Below are 19,389 nucleotides of genomic sequence, written 5' to 3'. Positions count from 1 at the left end.
GGGGCCAAGCCCAACCTCTGAAAAACAACCCCCACACCATAATCCCCCCTCTACCAAACATTACACTTGGCACAATGCAGTCAGGCAAGTACTGTTCTCCTGGAAACCGCCAAACCCAGACTCGTCCATCGAATTGCCAGACAGAGAAGCGTGATTCGTCACTCCAGAGAACATGTCTCCACTGCTTTAGAGTCCAGTGGTGGCATACTTTACACCACTGCATCCGACGCTTTGCATTGCATTGATGTAAGGCTTGGGTGCAGCTGCTCAGCCATGGAAACCCATTCCATGAAGCTCTCTACACACTGTTCTTGAGCTAATCTGGAGGCCACACAAAGTTTGGAGGTTTGTAGCTATTGACACTGCAGAAAGTTGGCGACTTCTGTGTTTTGTGCGCCTCAGCATGTGCTGACCCCACTCTGTGATTTTTACGTGGCCTACCACTTTCGTGGATGAGTTGCTGTTGTTCCCAATTGCTTCCACTTTGTTATAATATCACTAATACAGGGAGTGCAGAATTATTAGGCACGTTGATTTTCTGATCATATTTTTTTTCCAGGCACATTTGACCAATTCCAAACCACAGTAATCCTAATAACTACTATTGATTTAGTATTTAATAATGTATAAGTGATATATAATTGTTCATGAAGGCTGGAAATGAAAATCACCTTATATTCAGGTGTGCAGAATTATTAGGCATGTTTTCTTTTACAGATAAATTGAGCCAAAAAAGAGATTTAACTCAGACTGAAAAGTCAAAAAGTATTAAATGCCCATGAGAAGGATGCAATGCTAATGCAATACTAGACATTGCAGTTAAGGCATGACCATTGGACAGTGAAATGCTCGTTGGGTCAGCAGGATCTGACAAAAACAGGTGGTGAAGAAAAGACACCTGTTAACTGCAAAAGAATTAAGAATTAAGGTGAAGAATTAAGGGTGAAACCATCAGGAACCCTTTAGTCTCCAGCGCCACCATTTTCCAAAGCTGCAACCTACCTGGAGTCTCCAGAAGTGCAAGGTGTCAGGATCTCAGAGACTTCAGTTAGGTAAAGAATCCTAAAAAATGACCCCCACTAGATAAGAATCACAAGCTGAAGTGTTGTAAAATACATGAAGAAGGTTTTTTTATAGGCTTTATGGACAGATAGGTTGAGAGTGACTCTTGAAGGACCAGCATCACATCCTCTAGTACCACTGTTTGAAGAATTCATCTTCCAGAATCTGGCAGTACGTTTTGGGAGTTCATTTTTAGTCCATCTCTGCAAAACGGACTTCAGGATGGACTAAAATTAACTCCCAAAACGTACTGCCAGATTCTGGAAGATGAATTCTTCAAACAGTGGTACTAGAGGATGTGGTGCTGGTCCTTCAAGAGTCACTCTCAACCTATAAAACCTATAAAGCCTATAAAAAAGCAGGCTTCATGTATTTTACAACACTTCAGCTTGTGATTCTTATCTAGTGGGGGTCATTTTTTAGGATTCTTTACCTAACTGAAGTCTCTGAGATCCTGACACCTTGCACTTCTGGAGACTCCAGGTAGGTTGCAGCTCTGGAAAATGGTGGCGCTGGAGACTAAAGGGTTCCTGATGGTTTCACCCTTAATTCTTCACCTTAATTCTTAATTCTTTTGCAGTTAACAGGTGTCTTTTCTTCACCACCTGTTTTTGTCAGATCCTGCTGACCCAACGAGCATTTCACTGTCCAATGGTCATGCCTTAACTGCAATGTCTAGTATTGCATTAGTATTGCATCCTTCTCATGGGCATTTAATAATTTTTGACTTTTCAGTCTGAGTTAAATCTCTTTTTTGGCTCAATTTATCTGTAAAAGAAAACATGCCTAATAATTCTGCACACCTGAATATAAGGTGTTTTTCATTTCCAGCCTTCATAAACAATTATATATCACTTATACATTATTAAATACTAAATTAATAGTAGTTATTAGGATTACTGTGGTTTGGAATTGGTCAAATGTGCCTGGAAAAAAAATATGATCATAAAATCAACGTGCCTAATAATTCTGCACTCCCTGTAGTTGAAGAAATTTCACAAATGAACTTACTGCACAACCTAGAGCGACCATTTCTTTCACAAATGTTTGTAGAAGCGTCTGCATGCCTAGGTGCTTGATTTTATACAACTTTGACCATGGAAGTGATTGGAACACCTGAATTCAATGATTGAGGGGTGTCCCAATACTTTTAGCAATATGGTGTATTTAAACTGTTCCAATCAGAGGGCTAAAATCTTACTAATATTTATAAGTGCACCTCAGGGATCAGAAAATACAAAGTATTTTTCTGTTTTTTTTAACATACCTGTAAATCAATTGTAATCATCCAATATTCATTATATTAACATTTCAAAATAATTTTAGACTAGCCTATATAGCAAATCTGTCATCTTGTGTTTTCAGGAGTTCCTTGACCGGCGCAAGATGACTGAGTTTGGTAATCTGTCTTTAGTGGATGAAGGTGCAGGGGATGGAGACGGAATAGAGCTCAGTCTTCCCGGAGTCAAGAGAGGTGAGTCCACTCCTCATTTATTAAAAAACCTGCCAATCACTGTAAATGCTTTTAAAAGCATAACGCTTAGCTAAAGTATAATCGGATATAATGTTACTCTACTGCCTTTCTCTCCTCATCTCTCAGGTGATATGAGCTCCAGACGCTTTAAACCAGAGATCCGTGTTAGCTCTCTCCGCTTCTCACCTACTGGTAGAGTTTTGTCTATACAGTACAACACATTTAGAGGGATATAAGAAATTGCACATCATGGCAATCCTTTTAGTACATTTAAGCATTACGTTTACCAAGACTTCCCAATATTTTCATTAAATGACGTACGGAATTAAGTTTTGGCTTGTTTTTCTCCATTCAGGACGCAGTTGGGCAGCTGCCTCCACTGAAGGTTTGCTGATTTACTCTCTTGACGCTTCACTGGTGTTTGACCCCTATGATCTGGACATGGATGTCACACCAACAAGCATACGACGACAGGTGAAGAAAAAAGAGTGGGCATCTGCAATTTTGCTGTCTTTTCGCCTGAATGAAACGCCACTCATAAGAGAGGTTCTGGAGGCAGTCCCTTATGACCAAAGTGCGTTCCCTTTTAAAACTGTCACATCTGTTGTGATTTCTTGTCATATTCAAAATGCATAATTTTGTTGTCGTTCTTTAAATATTATTGTTTGATGCTCCAGTTACAGTGGTATGTAGCTCACTTCCAGATGTATATGTGGATAAGCTTCTAAACTTTGTGGCCTCAACATTGGAGAAGACCAACCACCTGCAGTTCTACCTCAGCTGGGCTCAGTGTCTGCTCACCTTACATGGACAGAAGCTCAAGAATCGGTCAGCTACATAAATCTTTTCAGAATAAGCTCACACTGGTTATTGCATTCTTTTTTTATTTAAACATCAACCTCATCTATTCAACTGTTACCCAAGTAATTGAAGAAAAAAAAAAGATTTTTGTGGACCTGTTGCTCTTTAAAATGTCTTCTTGTATCCACCTGATTAGGCAAAGTGGAAGTAAGCTATAACTAGTAGAACAACCGTAAAAGCTGTAAATGGCAAAACTATTTGCGCTACCAACCAGTGTGATTTTATAATTACGACAAAACATTAAAATATGGTACATTAAAAATGAGGTGGATAATTGGTCTATTTAATTTGATGTTTATTAACATAACAAAATCACACAATCTCAGTGTTTTAAACATAAAAATAAATAAAAATTTATCTCCTGATGATGACGGTCAAATCAAAACTGCCTTACGTTATCGAAGGAAATGTCGTCCCAGGAAGAGTTATAGCACTGTGTAGTTTTGGGGTTTTGATGGAAGCAATTTACTCTTATGTTTTGATCATCTTTCTAAATCCAATTTGGTAAGTGTTGATAAAAAATTATGCATGAAGCTAGAATAATGTTTTTTGCTGTATAAAAGCAGAGGCTCTGTTCTTTCTTTGGAATATATATAGAAATATAAAATTTTTGCAGTGCTGTATTCAAAGTATCAATATTTATCTGTTGTTGGTGACCACTGTAAGACTGTTTGTGTCTCATTTTCAGATCTGGAGCCATACTGCCTACTGTACAGCAGCTGCTGAAGAGCATCCAAAAACACAGTGAAGATCTGTCCAAACTGTAAGCTTCCTTCCACAAATATTTACCAGTTACACATTTCTAAAATGGATATGTATGTATTAGTTTTCCTTTCTTTTTGTGGATCAAGTTTAAATGTAGTATAAGCCTCTTAAATGTACACACTAGTTATTAATCAGAATTAAACATATTTTTGTTTTCCTCCCAGTTGTGATTGGAACATTTACAACATTCGCTATGCCGCTGCTCTGTCCAAACAGAGAGGGATGAAAAGAACAGCAGCAGAGTCCCTCAGTGATGAAGAAGAATCATCATCATCAGAAGCAATGGACTCTGCGGGGGATGACGATATGATGAACGAGTCTATAATGGTGGAAAACTGAAATGCAGATCATGAACACTTCAAATGAATTTACAGAGCTAGCACATCACCCAAATAAATGGAAAGCAGGTTAAGGCTAGGACAAGGAACAGAAGAAGATGTGTTCTGTTTTATTGTGCTGGTCTGTGTATTCTGTCAATGTAAACATAAAAGCCTGCCCACAGGTCCAATTCTCGCCATCCAATGAGGGGTGAAGGGTTATCTGCATGTCACTGTCTTTCCTTTTACGCAACACAACAAGATTAAATTACATACATTTTCTTATATGTATTACCTCTTTATTTCATCTGACTCCATGAATGAAAAAGTTTCTATAACATTTAGAAATGTATATTATACGTTTAAGTATTCTATTTAACTCTTTATTCTCAGAGTCGCAGAGGGTCCTTGCAACGGCCGTATATGGGCCCACGGTCACGAACTCGACAGTCCGATCATTAATCAGAGGTTATGGCTAAAGCAGTCTAACAAATATGCCGCCCATGCTTGCTATTGTTAGAAAGTACCCATGTAGCCCCCTACAGTTAGAGGTAAAACAATAACCAGAGTTTATGGCCAGTACCATAAAATAATGCCGTATTATCTTAATAGTATTTATCTGGCCCCCTATAGTGAATGTGATTGGATAACTTAAAGTCGAGCAGTTTAGTCAGAAATCTAGAGTCTTGTCAGATGTGCCCTTATGCTCCACATACCATTCGAGATCTTGTATATACCCTGGTCGCAGATTTGCTGTAACAAAGGATACAGCGCTAAAATCAGTAATCTCAGAGTAAATCAGAATAAATCCAAACGTAACAATTTATTTAACCAGGTAAGAAACATCCGTCAAAATTCAATTAAAAGAATAAAAGCATCAATCAATCACACAAAATCAATAATTCAGAAATCAAGAGTTTACATGGTGGTGAAAAAACTACACACACAAGAATTGGGGATCTGTGTCCAGATATCCCGCACTGCTTTTATCACCTTCCCTTAAAGACCCAGATAATTCAATAAATCCACAAATGGTGGTGTTTGAGATTATAATTAGATTTTGGTCCCTCATTCAGGGGGGTCTCAAATGGGCAATCGGAATTTGTGATTGAATTGGTTCTAAACATCTGTAAAGGAGGACACTTTTAAAATACAGGAGGCACTCTGAGTGGATGATCTGTGGGAGGTCACCTTTTGGTGACATACAGTATTTTTCTCAATTTATAGAACTTCTTGGAGGTTTGCATTATGATTGGGAGAATGAGACCATTTTACCAGACGCACTGAAACGTTTCAAATGATACTAAACATGCATAGTTACACATACATATTTGACGTTGCATAGATTTTGTTTGAGTTTTCAGTGTGGGAGAGAATGGGTAATACAGAGGGTGATGGGCAGAGTGTTAATGTGAGGTGTGTGTCCCAGTGTGGTGTGTCTCCGGTGGGATTATGTATTCAGGAGAGTTTTCAAATGTTAATCTTTGGGAAAGTCCTTTGTTTCCGAGGAAGCCATCATTTCTCGGCCCAGACGGACCGGCATCCGCCTTACAACATACTGTACCTACAAACCTGACATGATGCATTTTAGATATTTTTGTATTTATAAAAAGAACATTTTTATTCTTTATATCTTTTTTTTATTCTTGTATACCTAATGACGTTTTGTCGTATTGTAAATATATATATATATGTATATGTATATATATATATATATATATATATATATATATATATATATATATATATATATATATATATATATATATATATATATATATATATTGATTTAAATATAGAGTGTTCACGGAGTTTCACTGTAATAACATTGATCTGCTTACGAACTTAAAGGCACATTGAAGTGTCTTAAAATGCACATTATTTAATCATGTATTGATGACATTTCCACTGAAACAGGAAGACAGGGCATGACATCGAACAGCTCCTCCCCTTTTCAAAAAATATTGTTTCATTTATATCACAGCTTGGCCAGAGCCATTGAGCTTGAGTTTTAAAGCTGTTGTTTCCTCCTAATCTCTAACCATTTCTCCTCCTAATTTTTTTTTCATATCTCTTTAAAATGCTGTGCAAATCTGATATGTTTTGTGGTCTGCGCTGACATGAGCTTACGATCTGCGCTGCGCTATCGTGTCTCTGAACCGGAGCACATTGTGTGCATGCTACTGCGGTTTGTGTGACACTAACGTAAAATATTTAATTTGCCCCAATGGAAAGCATATTTCCACTGTCTGAATCGTACACTATGTGCCATTCACCATGTAGAAAATAGTAAATGTGTGAACAAATGGCAGACAGATTCAGCGTCTATTTGGGGGCGGGACGCTTGAGATTCTAGAGAGCATTTAATTGGACAAAAAATCCAACGAGAAGCTGAAGTGCAGAGTGATGTCATCAAAATCATTGATCCATATTGCTGGGTTAGTCCATTTTCAACCCAACTTGGGTTATTTTTAACCTAGCATTTTTTAGTGTAAAGAACATAAAATCATAAAATTGATTTCACAGTAATGTTCATTTCAATTAATAAATTAAAGGCTTAATAAAAATTGTTATATGAGCAAACTACTGTATGTGTATATAGACACAATATATATTGACAGTGGTGCATGTACATGGTTTAAGAGTTGTGCATTCCATATTAATCTAAAAATCTTGGGCCATTTATTAATACAACTGGTTTTGCTTTATTATATAAATTCCTCTATTTGCGACATCAGTCCGAAGGTTTTCTCGCCACAAGATGAAAAACAGCCTCAAAGTCAGACACAGAGTTATTCTGGTCTTTTGCAGGCAGTATATTAAACTCGTGGACAGAGAGGCCTAAACCTCCGAGCGCTTCCTCAATATCATACTGACTCAGTCTAAGGCAAGAAAAGGGCTGCTCATCCACCTTGTAGAATGTCTCACCCAGAACACCTACCATGACCAAAAGTCCACCAGGACGCAGGAGCTTGGTCAGCCCATGTAAAGCGCCACGGTATGTCTGAATGTCTTTACACGCTGCTTCCAGGCACAGAGATGTAATGATGCAGTCAGCTGGTTCCAATGTGTGCGGATAGAACGGATTCTCCAACCGGACATCACATTTTAACACCTTTTTAACTCGTTGCTTCAGCAAAGCCTCCAAATCAGACAGGCTGAATTGATCAAAGATGAATGAAAAGCAATATCAATAAATTATAACAAAATACCAAGAAGTATGGTATCTTGTAAATACACTATATTGCCAAATGTTTTGGGATGCCTGCCTTTACATGTACATGAACTTTAATGACAATGATAATAATTGGCCCACCCTGTGCAGCTATAACATTTTCAACTCTTCTAGGAAGGCTTTCCTCAAGTTTTAGGAGTGTGTTTATGGAAATTTTTTTTACCAATCTTCTAGGAGTGCATTTGTGAGGTCAGTGAGGTAATTCATCTCAAAGGTGTTCTATGGGGTTGAGGTCAGGACTCTGTGCAGGCCAGTCAAGTTCCTCCACACTAAACCCATTCATCCATGTCTTTATGGACATTGCTTTGTGCACTGGTGAGCAGTCATGTTGGAACAGGAAAGGGTCATCCTCAAACTGTTCCCACAAAGTTGGGAGCATGAAATTGTCCAAAATGTCTTGGTATGATGAAGCATTAAAAGTTCAATTCACTGGAACTAAGGGGCCAAGCCCAAACCCTGAAAAACAACCCCCACACCATAATCCCCCCTCCACCAAATTTTACACTTGGCACAATGCAGTCAGGCAAGTACTGTGCAGTGCTGCTTTACACCACTGCATCCACGCTTTGCATTGCACTTGGTGATGTAAGGCTTGGATGCAGCTGCTCGGCCATGGAAACCCATTCCTTGAAGCTCTCTGCGCACTGTTCTTGAGCTAATCTAAAGGCCACACAAAGTTTGGAGGTCTGTAGCTATTGACCCCACTCATGTGATTTTACTCTGCTTACCACTTCCAGGCTGTTGTGTTGTTCCCAATTGCTTCCACTTTATAATACCACTAACAGTTCACCATGGAATATTTAGTATGGAGGAAATTTTAATGAATGGACTTATTGCACAGGTGGTAACCCATTACGATACCACGCTTGAATTAACTGAACTCCTGAGAGCGACCCATTCTTGATTTCGAGGGGTGTCCCAATACTTTTGGCTAGGCTAGGCTCTGTGATATAAAAGGCTTTTTCCAACTTTACATAGTTTTACCAATGGAATTAGCCTTCAAATGTATTCCAAAATTGTTAAAAAAAATTGCCTATGTTGTGGGAAATGTGATGAAAATAAGTGTTAAGTGTTAAGAAAATAGAATTTTCTTGTGTTAGACATTGTTAGGCAATAAACTTGAGAGTGGGTTTAAGCTATTTTCTAAAAGTCAAAAGAACCCAAACTGCCCTTGACGAAACAACCAAACAATATAGCCTAACGTACCTTTTCCCCTCCAGTTCACAAACGTGCTGCAAAATAGGTTTCCAGTCTAAACAGCCTTCTTGATTGTTCAACCATTTTTCAATTTCTTTACGATTGTTATCGGCGAAATCAGACAGCACAATCTCGTCATAATGTTCGCACGCACTTATGACGCTGTGGATAGTTGGTCCGCTGCCCACATCAATCAGTCTCTGACCTCTATGGTCTCCTTTAAAACAAACATTTGTGACAAACTTATATAGGAAAAGCATCACATTTAGACCTAGCGATTAGATTGATTGGGGTTGCTTACCTTTTGAGAAAACTCCACTAAGGCATCTTAAAACGAAAGTAAGGAAATCCTTCTCGTCAGAGTGACCGCGAGGGCATGAATAGAAATTCTTAACATATGCACGCGAGTCAAAATGCCCCTGATAGAACTCTCCCTCGGTGAAGTTCATGCATTCACTCATGATTACAACACGTATGTGCCACCGACGACTGTAGTTGTTTTTTAAGAGAAAACTGTCCTGTCCTTCCTAGTAGCGTACCGGACAGAAGAACAGTAAGAAGAGGCGCAAATGGGGTTTCCAGACTTGCGCAACTGACTCAAGACTGTGACGTGCACAGAAGGACCAAAAAGAGCACTACAATATATTACTTTAATGAACAATGTATTTTTTTAACAGTGCACGTAAATTGTTTATTCAATAAATCACCTGTATTTAAAGCCAGTCTGTCTGTGTTTATTGTTATCAGAGATGGGCATGGAAATGTATTTAAAATACAAATACAAAATACTGTGTGGAAAAATGTATTTAAATACAAATACAAAATACTGTGTGGAAAAATGTATTTAAATACAAATACAGTATTTTGTATTTTGAAAATACACAAAATACATGTGAAATTGGCGATTCAGTGCAGGTATCCCTATTAGGATGAAATCTGTCTGGGCCTTATTCATTAATATGTTTTGTTCAAATGTCACAACAAGTCACAATTTCAAGTTTACTGGGTTTAACTTAATTATTTGGTTAGGGTTTAAGAAGTGTACTAAAAAACTTTTTCACATGTGTCCTCAAAATGACCCACAACCTAATCAGTTTATATGTGAAAAAATCCATTTCATCACAAACTTCTCACGAGACGAGTGTTTGACAAATTATTCAGCAAACTACTTCCTCTCATCGCTGCTTTTTGAGAACAATTACTTAGAGTCGCCCTCTGTCATTTCACAGAATTATACAACTGAGAACATGTCATGCATACTTTACTGAGGAGCGCACGCAGTAAGCAGGTTCGCGGCATAGAGCCATGCGAATTGCGAAAGTATAAACAAGGCTTCAACCAGTGTTGCCAACTTAGCAATTTTGTTGCTAGATTTAGCAACTTTTCAGACTACCTTAGCAACTTTTTTTTCTAAAAGCACCTAGCAACAAATTTAGCAATTTTTTTAATTTATTTGGCAACTTTTAGCAACTTCTGGAAAGTGACTCTAATCCAAACAACACACGTACAAGCTAGCTCAATAGGCCAAGCGGTTCATTCATAATTCCTTAAGATCGCTGTGGAAATGTGGAAATCGCTGTAAAAACGGGAAGATCATTTAGGTAGCATATTTACGGAGCCCTGCATATGACATACAGGAAAAAAACTAGTAGGCTAAATCGTGCACACGATTTATAAATCGAGGGAACAAATGAGTAAATCGTGTGGACGGTTTAGCAAATCGAGGGAACAAATGTGTCAATTTTGCACACAATTTACTTTTTTTTTTCTTGCACTTCATGTGTGGGGCTCGATCCGTACATATTAACTAACACATTGCTTTAATTTATTTTACAAACAAATCTAAATTAGCATTTTAAATAATATCTACGCGTTACATAATGGTGTAGTTTTGCCTTGTGATTACATAATGACGTCATAGCGCAATGACATCACAACGTCAATTAGAAACTTTAAGCAACAACTCGATCTGCCTTTAGCAACTTCCCCTAAAAAATTTGTTGGCAACAGTGGCTTCAACTGCACAAAGCTAAAGAGAAAGCGGCAACTGTGTGCTGATTCCACCGCTTGGCCTTTAAGTCAAAGGTGTAGGCCTATTTGTCAGCGTTCCACTCCGTCTCGGAGCGTGTGCACAAAAAAAACTGCCTGCCAACGTCCAAGTGTGAATTTGAATTTCCTTTCGCGGCAGTAATGATAACACAAATCACATCACACCCAATAACTCATTCGCCCTTGCTTCTTTTTCCACTCCAACATTCCAATTATTCCTGCCCACTAAAAGCTGCACAGATATACACTCACCTAAAGGATTATTAGGAACACCTGTTCAATTTCTCATTAATGCAATTATCTAATCAACCAATCACATGGCAGTTGCTTCAATGCATTTAGGGGTGTGGTCCTGGTCAAGACAATCTCCTGAACTCCAAACTGAATGTCAGAATGGGAAAGAAAGGTGATTTAAGCAATTTTGAGCGTGGCATGTTGATGCCAGACGGGCCGATCTGAGTATTTCACAATCTGCTCAGTTACTGGGATTTTCATGCACAACCATTTCTAGGGTTAACAAAGATTGGTGTGAAAAGGGAAAAACATCCAGTATGCGGCAGTCCTGTGGGCGAAAATGCCTTGTTGATGCTAGAGGTCAGAGGAGAATGGGCCGACTGATTCAAGCTGATAGAAGAGCAACTTTGACTGAAATAACCACTCGTTACAACCGAGGTTTGCAGCAAAGCATTTGTGAAGCCACAACACGCACAACCTTGAGGCGGATGGGCTACAACAGCAGAAGACCCCACCGGGTACCACTCATCTCCACTACAAATAGGAAAAAGAGGCTACAATTTGCACAAGCTCACCAAAATTGGACAGTTGAAGACTGGAAAAATGTTGCCTGGTCTGATGAGTCTCGATTTCTGTTGAGACATTCAGATGGTAGAGTCAGAATTTGGCGTAAACAGATGAGAACATGGATCCATCATGCCTTGTTACCACTGTGCAGGCTGGTGGTGGTGGTGTAATGGTGTGGGGGATGTTTTCTTGGCACACTTTAGGCCCCTTAGTGCCAATTGGGCATCATTTAAATGCCACGGCCTACCTGAGCATTGTTTCTGACCATGTCCATCCCTTTATGACCACCATGTACCCATCCTCTGATGGCTACTTTCAGCAGGATAATGCACCATGTCACAAAGCTTGAATCATTTCAAATTGGTTTCTTGAACATGACAATGAGTTCACTGTACTAAAATGGCCCCCACAGTCACCAGATCTCAACCCAATAGAGCATCTTTGGGATGTGGTGGAATGGGAGCTTCGTGCCCTGGATGTGTATCCCACAAATCTCCATCAACTGCAAAATACTATCCTATCAATATTGGCCAACATTTCTAAAGAATGCTTTCAGCACCTTGTTGAATCAATGCCACGTAGAATTAAGGCAGTTCTGAAGGCGAAAGGGGGTCAAATACAGTATTAGTATGGTGTTCCTAATAATCCTTTAGGTGAGTGTATTTGCTTACCCCGATAGGCCTATGTAAACTATTTAGAAAAAGTTCCATCGATTCACTATTTGTATCTGCTACGAATCTACGATATGTATTGTCATATGATATCCCCCATCCCTAACATGCAGTAATATTAATACTTCAAACACATTTGACAAGCTATCAACAAGTAGAATTGACCATGACATCCTTATTCCAGAAAAGTTGTGCATTAATGTGCATAAAAACAGCACCCTGATAAAGAGGTTGACTGGCTCAAAGTATTTTGAGTATTTTGAAAATACAAAAATACTCATCTTAAATGTATTTAAATACAAATAACATTTGATTTTTCCAAAGGCTTTAAAATACAAAATAGTATTTTGTATTTCAAATACGTATTTTAAATACATGTATTTGAAATACTGCCCATCCCTGATTGTTATTTAGCCTATAGCAAAGTGAAATAGCAGGACAATTCAAAGGGCTTCTGACTGACAGGGGCCCCAACAAATAGATAAAAACTAATTTAAAAATTGTATTATATTATACACTATATAAACCATCATCATTGAAAAATAATAATACAATGAATGATGTATTTGATTTTACTTATTTAGGCAATAAAAGTTAAATATCCCCATTGACCAAAAAGTAAACATCCATATTGACCGACCACCCCAATGTATCTGCATGAAATGTTGGTCCTGCCTTAGTGCACTCATCAGTAGCCACATTTCCATTACAGATTTGCGCAACACTTTGGCGATATTTTCTAAAAGTCGATAAAAAATATTGCGAAATGACGGCCTTCCTATTAACTGACGTTATGCGACTAAAACTAGGCTATTTTTTTTCCCTCTCGGGACAAGTCATTCCAATAATTATGCCATGAAGGTTGTTAGGTGTATATCCCAGCCACTCCACGCCATTATTTTTAATGGAGGAAGACATGCGTGTTATCCAAGCATTGATGGCAAGGAAAGCACGGTATACTTGAGTGGTTTCTGAGTGTTTCTCTCTCTTATCTCCTTCAAGGTCTTGATAAATTGTGGCATTTTCTATTCTATAAGTCTTATATGAGTTTAATAAAGAACTCTGTCTCCTCTTCTGTCCAAACACACCATCATCTGTAAATAATGATCGACTTTTACAGGCTACGGCAGTGCCACATACAGAGAAGAGCGAAATGTTTGAATTTGCATGGTGTGGTAACTCAAAGTTGTTGTTTTTTACCACTTCGTTATTTTGGCTTGGAATTTCGTTTGTTGGAAATATAAACTGAACTTAGAAATGCTTTTGAAATGAAAAACTTTGCGTTTAATAAACAAAATATAGCCTATTTTTGAAATGAAGACAGCTTTTGGAGTGGAGTGCAAATTGCAAAATAATCTGTTCCCTGAATCCACGGCCTTTGTTGTTATTGTGAGTGTACACAAATTAAAGTAGACAGTTTATAGTTTATAGCCTAATTATGTCTTGCACTTATCTATGGCTAAAAATGAGTTGTTTATAAATGAAAAATCCATCAGAAGGCGCCGGTGCCTTTGTTGGGTTAAAGAAAATGTAGCATATTTAGTTTCATAGTTAGGCTTTGTTTAAATATTATTTTAATTTCATATGTTGATTATGAAAAGTGAGCAGCATGAGTAAGGCTACATCATATGCGCATGTCTGGGGACATGGATTTTGAGCACTTCATTGAAGTTTTGAACTCTTGAAATCTTTCTTTAAAATTAATTTCATTTTGTATAAATTTTATCTTCATTTTAATCAATATTTCATAAACCAATTGGCTGGATTTAAAGCTACAAAACTTTTCCGTTGTTGTGAACTTTTATCTTCTAAAGTGTAGGAAACTCAGAAGATGAAGACCAGGAGACTTCGGGATCAAACAGAAGTTATTATTTTAATGAGAACTCTCTGTGCTGCAGGTCGTCCGAAAACAGTCTGATTTAACAGTACAAAATAATGCAATTTATCTACATTTCAGGGGGAGGGATTGTACAGCAGGGGAGGAGACATACAAACAAAGGAATGCATATGTTGTGTAGGTAAAGGACACACCCTACTATGAAATCCCTACCAGTCCCATTGAATCAGCATAACTATTCACATGCTGATACTGGCAAGGAACTCCAATTCCATGAGCCATCCCAGAGCCATTAAAGTCAAAAGGGCCAACGTCTGGGCTGCGAAAGGTGGAATCTCAGTGATCGGACTCATTTAAAACACAATAGAGAAAAACAGGTCTGGCAGGAAAGGAGACTCTTGCTAGAGCCTCTGAAATCAGTAAAACAGATCTAGAAGATTTGCATAGCAGACTAATTCATCTATCATAATTTTTTACCTTAAATGCTAAATGCAATGTACTTTCTTAAATTTGTAATCCCACAATCCCCCCTTTGAGAGTTCTAATAACTCACATAATACAAATTTAAACCTTCACCAGTCCATTCTGTAGCTTATGTTTGTTAACATAAGCCCCATCGTCTAGTCATGTAACTTGGAAAAAGTTACAGGCACATATCACTTTCTCTGCGTTGTGTATTTTTTTTTCTTTTCGTCTTCTTCTTCTGACAGTTGGCTCTGTATTGGGTCTAGTTGTCCTTGAGGTTGTGGCTTCATACGCAGGTAAGAAGGTCTGTGTGTATGGTCTAGGGACAGCCATCAAGTGGTATCTGCACAAAGAAAACAAAAGACAACCACTGCATGAAAAGTGGGATTTTTGACCCCTGTAGACTCCCGGAAATCTCCCTAATTTTCGACAATTTAGAGGCAGCGAACATCGCGTTCGTCTGTGCCACAAATTGTCGTAAACGAACCATGACGTAGGTGGAGAGCCCCCCGCTGAGAGACAGCGCGGAGGTGCGACGCCTCTAATTAGCATATGAATAGCAGCGAAACCAGAGAGTCAACGGCCAGACTTGAATTTACTCACTCAGTATTGGCTGAAGCCACTACTTTTAAACAAGAAAAATCCCTTGATTGGTTGGCAGATCACTGCAAACCAATCATTATTGGTCACCCTGGCTCATTATAAATGTAAACCCCAATAATAATAATAATTAAAGCTGCAAGCAGCATTTATCGGGGTTCAAGCAGTTTAAGGCTTTTAAGCACATGCATAAAAAGATATTGTTTTATTTAGCAAGCATGTAACCACTTCGAAAACCAAAAGTAACTTATAAACGATCATATAAGAGATTCAAAGGGTACAGCCAACAGAACTGGGAGGTCAATTGCAAATTACGAATTTAAGTAATGAAAATTAATAGGAAAAAGAAAATAATGTTTTATGTTGCTTTAAAATAAGTTTGCTAATGGTTCTTAGCAAAGTGTTGGAAACAATAGTTTGTGAGCAAATGTAAGTCTTTAGTAATTTTCAGCATGCACATTGAGAGGGACCTCAACACGAACAGCATTAACACAGATGACAGATGATTGCTTAGCACAGATTGAGGAAAATAAATTAGGAGCAGTATTGTTATATTTTATTTCACAATTACTTTTCATACTGTACATTGATTTGAAAGTAATCTGTTTAATAGGGTATTATATTGGAAGTTTTCAGTTGTGAAAGAGTTGCAATGTGGTGTACCTCAAGGAAGTTGACCATTACTATTTTCTATTTTACCAATAAACTTCCTCTTGTTTTAAAGTGTGCATGGACAGTCACGGACAGTGTATTTTTTTTACTTGTTGGGACCTCAGGAAGAGTAACCACTGCCTAGGTATTGGCTAATGGGGATCCAAAGAAATAAATAAACTTAGATCATAGATGAAAAAAGATAGTTTACGGCCAATTTACCAATGAATACTTTTTTAATAACCATTTTAAAAAGTTTTTTTGCAGTTATAGCATAAAAATTTGTCTTGCCCAATTCGTCTTGCCCAATCTCCACTACTTTTTAAAGTTTGTCTTGCCCAATCTCCAGTACTTTTAAAAAAAAGTCCTTAGAGTGTGTCCATACATATGTGTGTCAAATTTGTTATAAATATCTCACTTAATTTTGAGGTTATAGACCAGGGGTGTCCAAAGTCGGTCCTCGAGGGCCACTGTCCTGCAGAGTCTAGCTCCAAGTTGCCTCAACACCCCTATCTGAAATTTTCTAGTATGCCTAATAAGACCTGTTGAATTGGAGTTGGAGCTAAACTCTGCAGGACAGTGGCCCTCCAGGAGCAGAATTGGACACCCCATTATTATAGACACTTACAGTATATTTATAAGAGTATAAAAATGACCCTTGGGCATCATTGATTGGATTTCACTTCCTATCATAGTTTTGACATTTGGACATTGTTGTTTAGCTATTGACATATGTTATCCAAATTCCTGTGATGATTTTGTCTCAATTGGACTAGCAGTTTCGAAGATAATAGCAAAAGTTTTGAAAGGCTAAATACACTGTTACACAAACCATAAAGAAAAACCTGCCATGTTTGGTATCGATGGACTCGGCAAGGATTCAGGAGCCTAAAGGAGGTGACTTTTGTGAAAAACATTGGCTTGAAACTTCTTAGGCTCCTTCAAGGCATTGTGCCGAGTTTTTTGAGATACACCAATGTTCTCAGACTATCATGGCACCCTGGACAAAGATACTGCATGCAAATAATTATCAAACTAATGGTTGGGTGTGGTTATAGCCATTTTCATGACAATTTTTTCTTCTTACAGCGCCACCAAGTGGCCAATCATTGCAATTTTTTTAAAGTAATTGAAGTTTGAGCTCATAGACATGTGACCCGAGTTTAGTGAAAATATCTTGTTCCGTTCAGAAGTTATAGTCATTTTAGTTAAAGTGGATCCTGACATGTTGAACATTTTGGATCCCCTTAGCGACTATGAATTGAAAAATTATTTTTTTTTCATAATTATTAATAATCTCTCTCCAAAGAACATTCCTACAGTGGTTTGGTTCTGATCAGGGAAAAAATGTGGGAGTAGTTGGCAAAAGTAGGTTTTTCAAAAAACTCAAAATTTCTCGAAATTGGCGCCTGAAGGGCGAGCCAATCCGAGGCCTGCATGTTGTCCGCCTTGAGCCAAGGATTCCAAGGATATAAGACACTTGAGCCCACGCCTAACGGTTTAGGAGTTATGAGCCATTTTGTACTTTTGCTTGCTGTAGCGCCCCCGTCAGGCCGGTCGGGGCGTGCCTCGGTGACGCTGGTAGTCGTTGTGAGTACTACCAGCCCTGAAAGTTTCATGTCTCTACAACTTATGGTTTGGTCTGCCCGATCAGTTTTAGATGGAGAATGATGCATCATGGGAAAATTAACAATTACAATAGGGTTTCAGCCTTTCAGGCTTGAACCCCTAATAAAAGAGGGCATAAAAAGGGCCTTCAAAAGCCTATAAAAAATAAAGTAGTCTCAGAGCTTGATTTTTGAGCTGCTGGTTACAAAAACTTTATCAAGCGTTTCGACATGCGCATCGGAGAGGTCAGAGGTCGATTTTTGCATTTTCAGCTCATTTAGCATGGAAATGCTGTGTTTTTTTTTAAACCTTTTAAACTGTAGTACCTCTACTGGTGGCCCGATCTCCACAAAAGTTTGCACGCTTCTTTAGAATAATATGGCGCACGTGCTCAGCTAATTTGGTGAAGTTTTGCGCAGAGCAGACCCTTTTTCAGTCATTTAATGGTCATTTATAGAGCATTTTTTCACCTTTATAAGAGTTAAACCGCCATTAATGGCCATAGCAGTTGGCAAGCTTCTTTGGGATCACGTGACGCATGTGCATGCCCGATTTGGTGAAGGTGTATGCAAATCAGGCCGGAAGAGGGCCGCTTTCAGCCATATAATGGGATTTTCCATTGAAATACATCATTTTGACCCCTTTTTAACCTTTATAGCGCCACCAAGTGGCCAGTTGCTGCGTCCTTTTTCACGTAGCCACAAAATGAGCTCATACATAGGCGTGCTGAGTTTGGTGAAAATATCTCGTTCCGTTGACGAGTTATGGCCAGTGAAGTAAAAGTGGCTCCTCCCACCTCAAGCGTTTTGGCGGCCCTTAAGGACCCTGAACCCAAATTTGCACTTTTTTTTGATAACTTTTGACATTCAGACTCCAGAGAATCTTGCTGCACTGGTTTGGTTCCGGTCGGGCCAAAAACCTAGGACTAGTTCGCAAAAGTAGGTTTTTGGAAAAAACCAAAATACCCAAAATTATTCCCAGGGTGACGAGCCAATCCGAGGCCTGCATGTTGTCCGCCTTGAGCCAAGGATTCCAAGGATATAAGACACTTGAGCCCACGCCTAACGGTTTAGGAGTTATGAGCCATTTTGTACTTTTGCTTGCTGTAGCGCCCCCGTCAGGCCGGTCGGGGCGTGCCTCGGTGACGCTGGTAGTCGTTGTGAGTACTACCAGCCCTGAAAGTTTCATGTCTCTACAACTTATGGTTTGGTCTGCCCGATCAGTTTTAGATGGAGAATGATGCATCATGGGAAAATTAACAATTACAATAGGGTTTCAGCCTTTCAGGCTTGAACCCCTAATAATAAATATATAATTTATGTTGTAATAATTTATGTTTTATATTAATGTTATTGTGCTATGAACTACACTATTCATACCATCAAGGAATATATGGGAAAATTTGCCCGGACCGTGCCGTTTATTCAAAGAAAGAGCTTCATTTATAAACACACAGCTGTTTATTCAAAGAAAGAGCTTCATTTATAAACACACAGCTGTTTATTCAAAGAAAGAGCTTTATTGTTAAACACACAACTATGTACAGTGCAGCAGTAATGTCTCTTATGTTGCCCTCCAAAAACGTCAAAAAGAAGTGCCCAACACATTCGGGAAACACAGGCGTATATGGGGAGTTGCCCTGTATTTCGGTATCGCCTCTAATCTGGATTGCAAAGTGGCACAGAGTTCGGAGAGCTCCAGGCTGCGAGAGGGCGGTGGCCGCACAATACATCCAGACACACCGTCAACAATGCCGTCTTCCTCATCAGATATGAGTTCAATGGTCGCGCACTTCC

At 38.7% G+C, this 19,389-nt stretch overlaps 2 protein-coding genes across 2 annotated transcripts in view; one reads left to right on the top strand and one right to left on the bottom strand.

The window, feature by feature from the left end:
* The window catches only part of pwp2h (PWP2 small subunit processome component), a 30,562-nt gene extending 25,797 nt beyond the window's left edge, over positions 1–4,765 (top strand). The window contains exons 16-21 of the mRNA XM_079812853.1: positions 2,428–2,536; positions 2,663–2,728; positions 2,892–3,110; positions 3,214–3,364; positions 4,086–4,160; positions 4,327–4,765. Of these exons, the coding sequence (XP_079668979.1) occupies positions 2,428–2,536; positions 2,663–2,728; positions 2,892–3,110; positions 3,214–3,364; positions 4,086–4,160; positions 4,327–4,501 (795 nt within the window). The 3' untranslated portion in view covers positions 4,502–4,765. The remainder of the gene's footprint in view (positions 1–2,427; positions 2,537–2,662; positions 2,729–2,891; positions 3,111–3,213; positions 3,365–4,085; positions 4,161–4,326) is intronic.
* Positions 4,766–6,967: 2,202 nt separating this feature from the next.
* LOC307123981 (nicotinamide N-methyltransferase) lies at positions 6,968–9,505 on the bottom strand. The gene is made up of 3 exons (XM_079812890.1): positions 9,213–9,505; positions 8,921–9,128; positions 6,968–7,637 (listed from the first exon to the last, which is right to left on the bottom strand). Exons 1-3 carry the CDS (start codon positions 9,370–9,372, stop codon positions 7,214–7,216), a joined length of 792 nt encoding a protein of 263 aa, XP_079669016.1. The 5' UTR covers positions 9,373–9,505; the 3' UTR covers positions 6,968–7,213.
* Positions 9,506–19,389: the final 9,884 nt, after the last annotated feature.

The sequence above is a fragment of the Gobio gobio genome (genome assembly GCF_949357685.1).
Source record: "Gobio gobio genome assembly, chromosome: 3".
Taxonomy (NCBI): domain Eukaryota; kingdom Metazoa; phylum Chordata; class Actinopteri; order Cypriniformes; family Gobionidae; genus Gobio; species Gobio gobio.
This window is presented reverse-complemented; position numbering and strand designations above follow the sequence as displayed.

Coding starts and splice junctions, on each gene's coding strand:
- LOC307123981 (XM_079812890.1), bottom strand. CDS start 9,372: ATGAGTGAATGCATGAACTTCACCGAGGGAGAGTTCTATCAGGGGCAT. Junction 9,129..9,212: donor TAGTGGAGTTTTCTCAAAAG/GTAAGCAACCCC, acceptor TTTGTTTTAAAG/GAGACCATAGAGGTCAGAGA. Junction 7,638..8,920: donor TGTGAACTGGAGGGGAAAAG/GTACGTTAGGCT, acceptor TGATCAATTCAG/CCTGTCTGATTTGGAGGCTT.